The sequence below is a fragment of the Meriones unguiculatus genome, chromosome 10, assembly GCF_030254825.1.
Source record: "Meriones unguiculatus strain TT.TT164.6M chromosome 10, Bangor_MerUng_6.1, whole genome shotgun sequence".
Lineage (NCBI taxonomy): Eukaryota > Metazoa > Chordata > Mammalia > Rodentia > Muridae > Meriones > Meriones unguiculatus.
This window is the reverse complement of record NC_083358.1, coordinates 117009411-117016420: the sequence shown is the minus strand read 5'-3', so window position 1 is coordinate 117016420 and position 7010 is coordinate 117009411. Positions and strand designations below refer to the sequence as shown.

The 7010-nt window shown below is 40.7% G+C and overlaps 1 protein-coding gene across 1 annotated transcript in view; it reads right to left on the bottom strand.

Annotated features, from left to right (window-relative positions):
• Positions 1-4651: 4651 nt before the first annotated feature.
• Prmt9 (protein arginine methyltransferase 9) overlaps positions 4652-7010 on the bottom strand; it is a 29551-nt gene continuing 27192 nt past the window's right edge. Inside the window, exons 11-12 of the mRNA XM_021641439.2 lie at positions 5279-5401; positions 4652-5008 (exon numbers count right to left, since the gene is read on the bottom strand). Coding sequence (XP_021497114.1) covers positions 4793-5008; positions 5279-5401 — 339 coding nt within the window. The 3' untranslated portion in view covers positions 4652-4792. The remainder of the gene's footprint in view (positions 5009-5278; positions 5402-7010) is intronic.

Here is a 7010-nt window from a genome sequence, read left to right as displayed (position 1 = left end):
TTTCTAACCTCAGACAAAAGAGCCAAACCTGTAAATAATAAAAATAAAACATTCTAAAGGAAAAAGGTGTGCTAACAAAAAAGACAAATGGACCAAAATGGGAAGTTCAGAATAATTGTTGACAAGAGTACCAAGTGGGTATAGTGGTTCAAGAAGGAAGCAACTGAAGCCATTTTGAATAGGGGTCAAAGTTGAAGCTCCCAAGACCTCCCTGGATAAGTAGCATCCTGGTCGGCAAGCTGAGACATGAATGCTGGGGAGGTTGCCCCATCCTGGCTGAGCAAAACAAACAATGAAAACAGGGTAAGTGCACCAAAAAAGAAATGTTCCCAGGAAAAGTCCTCTATCCCTGAATCTGAGTGGTGGAAAATATAAGTAACGTGGCCCAGATGATTGTGGCTTCTGTGATTTTTGTGCTTTAAAAGCTCTGCAGCATTCTAGCTCATGGAGGTTGCAGTTCAGCTTACACTAGGACTCTTCTGCATGTGACTGATCAATAGTGGCTTGATTACAGTAAACTTCTATACACTGGTGTGGTGTTTGAGTTGTGTTGGACCCAAGTGAACACCAGAACACTGAGAAAAAGCATGCAATCAGGGAATTCTCTCAGGAAAAAAAAAATCTGAATTCCACATCCCAAAGCATGAAACTAGACCCATATTTTACACCAGACACCAAAATCAACTCTCTGTAAGATACACAAATGTGAGATCTATAAACGAGAAGACCCTGGACCACTGGGTTTAGCAGTGACTTACAGAATATCACACAATCAGAAGGCACCATGAGAGCTTCCAAAGTCCTACACAGCTATGACAAAACCACATCAATAACCAGCATGACAATGATAACTCAAAGGGTGCAATACTGGTAAACATACCTTGGCAGTAAACAACAGTTCTCTAATTAGACTTAAGACCTACTCAACAAGAGGGTTATGCCCAGTACTGGAAACCTAGCTAACTACTTAGTGCTAGTAATTATTGAAGGAAATCTACACGCTAATTTGCCAAACCATCATAATCCCTAACAAAAATCTATAAACAAACATTTGCCTTTATACCCACAAATCAGTGCAATTTTTACCCCTCAACAAGAAAACTTCTCTGTAACAGACAGAGACAGTTATAGAAAATATACCCACTCAAAATGCAGAGTTGTAGTAGAGCCCAGTCACAACGGCTATATTTACAAAATACTCCTACACTTAAGGCTCAGGGAACATTAAAGAAGAGAAAAGCAGAAAGATTGTAGAAACCAGAGGATCTGGGAGTTTGCTGTGATAATGTGTCTCCTAGTAGTGTCAAAAGTTACACAAAGACTCACCAACATTACTGCCTGACTGTGAGTTGAATAACACCAATTGACAAAACTAGACAAGGAAAAGCCCACAAGGCCTCAACCCTACACAAAGAACTATAGGCAACTGTGGAAAGCTGGGGCTAAGTCCTTCCCAGGGAAGAACACAAAATAATTGGTCATCTAGTGCCAAATGGCCAGCCCTTAAAATGTAAATAAACGTTTAAAACATTATATAGATTAAGCAGTTTATACTTTGGAATATATATATACACACACACACACATATGCATACAATAACAATGAAGAAAAGGTCATGAATTTGAAGGGGAGCAAGGAGGACAAATAGGGTTTAAGGAAAGGAAAGAAGGGAAGGGAAGGAAAGGAAAGGGAAAGAAAAGGGAAGGGAAAGGAAAAGGAAGGAAAGGAAAGCTCAAGCTAGGTCCAGTGGCTCACTTTCTTCCTGCTGCCTTTGTATCAAAATGTGGAATTTTCCACTCCTGCAGCACGTCTGCCTGTGTGCCACCGTGTTTCCTGCCATGACAATAATTGGACTAGATCTCTGACTTCTAAGCCCCAATGAAATGCTTTTCTTTGTACGCGCTGCCATAGACATGGCTGAAATGATGATGGGTAACATATATGAAAGAGGTTTATTGGATGGAGATGAAGAGAGAGGAGAGTGAGCCATGATAATGGGAGGGGAAGGGTTGCCCCAACAGAGAAAGGGGAGAGAGCTGGAGAGAGGAAGAGGGCTCAAGAGCAAGAAGGCAAGAGAATAAGAGAGCCACCAAGTGGTGGGCTGATCCTTTTATGGAGCAACTGAAACACACCTGCCAGGTGCTACCACCTGGCAGGGGACACATGTTGGCATCACAGGTTACTAGGCAACCCAGAAGCAGGCTGACTAAATACTAACAATGGCATCTCCAGCAATAGGAACCCTAAGATCCCCAGTAAACTGCCATGCTGAAGGGGGGAGGGGTTAGAGGGTACACACCATGCCACGAACAGACCCAACTTTCCCAAGACTGCTAAGCCATGTTAGCAGGAGACACTGGAAAGAATTTTTTAGATTGAAGAAAACAAACATACACAAGAAGCTATGGAAAAAAAAATAGATGCTGCAACTATAGTAAAACAAATGAAGATTAGGAAAACACTGAACACTTCAAAGTGATGGGATCAATACGTATCTTCTCAATAACTCTGAACAGTAAGGCTCCCAATTCCCCCAATCAAAAAACACAAATGAGCAGTTTGGGGTCAAAATAAAGATCCATTTGTTTGTTGCCTCCAAGAAATGTGCCACTCTGAACAGATGATACCAGGGGGTGAAAGGATAGAAAAGGTATTTCAAACAAATGGAATTGTAAACCAGCCAAGAGTCACTGTTGTAATTCCTGACAGAGCCAGACAGTCAAACGGTAACAAGAAGACAATTCTAGACTTCTATGCACCCAGCTGACATGTGCACCCATTTCATAAAATGAAAACTGCTAAATGTAAAGTCGAAGCTCAGGGCACCCTAAGAAGGCTCAGCAGATAAAGTGCTTGCCACACAAGTAGCAGCACTGGAGTATGGAACCCCAGTCCCAGCCCACAAGCCAGACACATGCAGTCTTGCCTGTAATCCCAGCAGTCTGGAGGCAGAGCGAGGATCCCCAAGGCAAACTGCCTAGATAGACTAGTTAATCATTATTGGTGCTCTCTAGCTTCAGCAAGAGAGCATACCTCAATAAATGAAGTGTGAGTGACTGAGAAAGACACCAATATCAACTTAAGGGTTGAGCAGGCACATGTATGCGTGTGAGTGCACACTAGCACATGCATGCCCCCCATACAAACCACAGGCAAATAAAGTTCTTACGTCAAATAAATAAAGTCACAAATTAATACCAATATATAGTGGATGACTTCAATATCCCTTTCTCACCAATAGGCCATCTTGACAAAAAATAAACCCTTGAGTAAATGACATCATACATCAGTAGAAACCTACAGAACAGTCCATCCAAATACTTTAGAAGAGACATTCTCTGCAACCTGTGAAGCTGACTCTAAAACAGACCATAATAGATCATAATAGCAGAGAAAGCCTTAACAAACATGAAATTGAAATAACTTTTCATTTTGATCACAATGCTAAAAGCTAAAAGCCAATAGCGAGAGAGACTATAGAGCATATAAACTTGTGGAAATTCAACAACGCACCATTGAATATTACATAGTCAATGAAAATAAAGAAGGCAATAAAAGATTGATAGAATCAAAGCAAAAGGAAAGCATAATAACATACTAATTAATACCTATGGGACAAACAACAGCATTTCTAAGCTAAACATGACCATATTGGAGGGAAAAAAAATCAGAGGTTCTCAAATAAATAACAATGCACTGTAAGAGTCCTGAAGAAGTAAAAACAAGCCAAATCCAAAAGCAGTAGTGGGAAAGAAATAATTAAGATGAGGGCAGAAATGAATGAAATAGGCAAGATTCGGTGAAGCTGAGTTGGCTCTCTGAGTAGATAAACAAGGGATAGGGGTTCTGCTTATGCTTACCAAAGTGTCTGATTAGCATGCCCCAGCAGTGCATAAACCAGGTGTCTGTCATCTCAGCTTTAGGAAGCAGAGACAGGAGATTCAGATATTAAAGGTTATCTTCAGATATGTAGCTAATTTGAGACCAACCTGAGATACACAGGACCTTGTCCAAAATAAACTAATGTAGGGAGAAGGGAGCAAAGAAAGAGAAAAGGGAAAAGAAAGAGGAAAGAAGGATGAGGGGAGAAGAGGAGAGGAGACAGGGACAGAAAGAGAGAGGAGACAGGGACAGAAAGAGAGGGGCATACAGACAGAGATGACAGGAGCAAAAACAAAAAACTCTTAGCAAAAATCAAAAGTGGGGAAAGAACTTCAAGATACAGACATGGGCAAGGACTTTCGGAAAAGCCCTCAGATCACTCAGAAAATAATACCAACAATTAAAAACGGATCCCATTAAGTTACAAATTCTGCTTTAGCATTTTTAAGCTCTTGTTTGCCATCAGTGTTTAATTTTCTTTTTGCCCAAGTAGAGAAGGAAAAACTGCCTCCCTAGCCCTTTTCTCTTTAGTACACTGAGAATCTAACAGAAGCAAGAGCTGGTTCACAGCCACTGCTCAGTCTGCAGAAGCCTACTTGGAGATGTTGCTCCATTAGAAGCCAAGATCTCTAAACCTTAACTGACATGACAATAAGGCAGACACCTTTTAAATCCCTACAAAGCCCAACAAAATGCCCTCTTAATCTGAAGAAACAAAACATATCCTTTTCTAGAGAACCAAGTCTACACTTTAAAAACAATGCTACACTTTAAGACCTTTACCACGTGCTTTATTAATGCCACCCTTAAACATTTTTGACCATTACAAGGATTTTTATACATTCACCTTATGATTACAATCTCACTGATTTAGAGGAAAACTTTGTGTTGATGCTTGAAATAAGCAATCTCACTGCTTCACCGTGATACTGACATTGCTTCTGTGATGCTCAACACTGAGAACAAGCTCCTCTCCCATCTGCACCTGAATGGGATTATCCAGAACCACTGCAGCCTGTTTCCAGTGGGAGGCTTCACCTGAGGTATCCAACCTGACCTCGTCATCAAGGCACAAGTGAAACCAAAAAGGAACAGCGGTTACTCGTCCAGATTTACAAATGCGGACCTGTAGAAAGTGAATTTTGAACATTTCACAGTGGAAGTCTTCTCTCTCTTTTTAATCAATTTGAATACAAAAACTAAAATTACATTTAACCATAAATTCAAATTTAATAATAACACTAGTGTCAGACTAGTATTTATTCTATTTTTGCATGTTGTCAAGAAAATAAGATTTCAATCTTCAAAGGAAATGATGGACTATGTAAATATAGAATTCCTCATTTAAAGTAATGAGATTTATATGACAAGAGTGATCATCTAAAGTTGTCCTTACCTTTACTTCTCTATTGGAAGTGTTCAAATATGGAGTCATCAGATCTAATCTTAAGAGTTCCACAGGCTGGCTTAAAGGGATACATGGCAAAGATGATAAATCCAAAAAAACACGGATAGGCACCTGAAAAGAGAGTACACTTTCACTTTTGTTGTTTTTACAGTCAGGTTCCCTCTGTACTCAAACTGTAATTAGCTCCTTATTATAGAATGCTTTTTATTGCCTCATTTACTTTATGCACCAACCTAAAGCATGAAGCTTCCTGAACAGTTTTTTTCAGGATGAATGAACAAGCCAAAGTTCAGGCAGGTTCAACACCCTGCTGTGCTTTGTTACCTATAGGCCTTTCTCCTGGATGAAAGCACAGGAGTTTTAAGTGGCCAAACCATTCCAAGAACATCTGTTCCTAGAACATGGACAAGCAAACACTCTAACAGGAGGTATTACTATGCTTGATCAGAGGCACCAAATTCAGCCAGACATGGTTCCACAGGCCCTTAATCCCAGCACTTGGGAGACAGAGGCAAGGCTATCTTTATGAGAGGCCATCCTGGTCTACATAGTAAGTTCCAGCCCAGCCAAGGCTACACAGTGAGATCTTGTCCCAAACAAACAAACAAACAAACAACAAGGGGCAGGCACAAATCCAATCAAATTTATCCTGAAAAAACAAGGTCTTTTTCACAAGGCAGTGGTTCTCAAAATTTGGCTGCAAATTCAAGTCACTGGGGAGTTTTAAAAAGTCCACCTACTCAGGGTACACCCCATGCTAATCTGTATTCAGGCTCGGGATTCTGAAGTTCTCAGTTTCCATACGCAGCAATCTTAGTTACAATGGATCTTTTTTACTCATACACTCAAGCCTCTTCCTTGTTTGAAATAAAGATAGAGCTACTTAGAAGACACTTTTCTTTCTGGGAAACACTAAGTTCAATCTTCATGGTGTTTTATAGCTCAAGCTCTCCTAGGCAATCTAGTCTTCTTCATTATGCTCCTGTTTATGCCAGTAACTGAAAACCCTACATTCCCACTTCTCACTGCCTGGGACTGAAATCCTTACAGTTCTACTCACACCTTACTGTCCTGTCCTCAGCCAAACCTCCTGGCCTGTCACCCTCAATCTAGAGCTTATAACCTGGCAAGCTCTCCAAAGTCAGTTCTCAAACCATTTTATGCACACTCTTATCTACTCTTGTAGTTTTAAATGCCACCTATATGATACGGACTGCCAAATTTATATACTCAGCCTCTAGTTTTCTTTGAGTCCTTATCCAGCTCAATGACCCCTCCTGACACCTCCTATATACAATACAGCTAATCCCTCAGCTGCTGCTTCCCCATATCAACAAATGGTCACTATCCTTCCTGGCACTGTCTCGTATTCTACATCCAGTCTATAAAACTCCTGCTTTTAAAACAGCATACAATGCTCCAGTTCCAGTTGGAGCCACCACCTCTCACTGCATCAGTACAATGACTATGCCCTGGCTAGCTTCCCAAGTGTTTTATTCCTAACAGTGACCAAAATAATCTTTTCAAAACAAGTTGTTAGAGCATGCCACTGTACAACCCTCTCTGATGCCACCTAAGGATTCTTCTTTACCCCATGAAATGTGACCCACAGCGTGTCAGAGATTTTCATAGTGGGCCAGTGTTCAGTTATTTAATTCCATTTCTTAAATCAGAAATGGCAGCATAGATGCTAGGGCATCTGCAGTGGGAATGCTGGAGT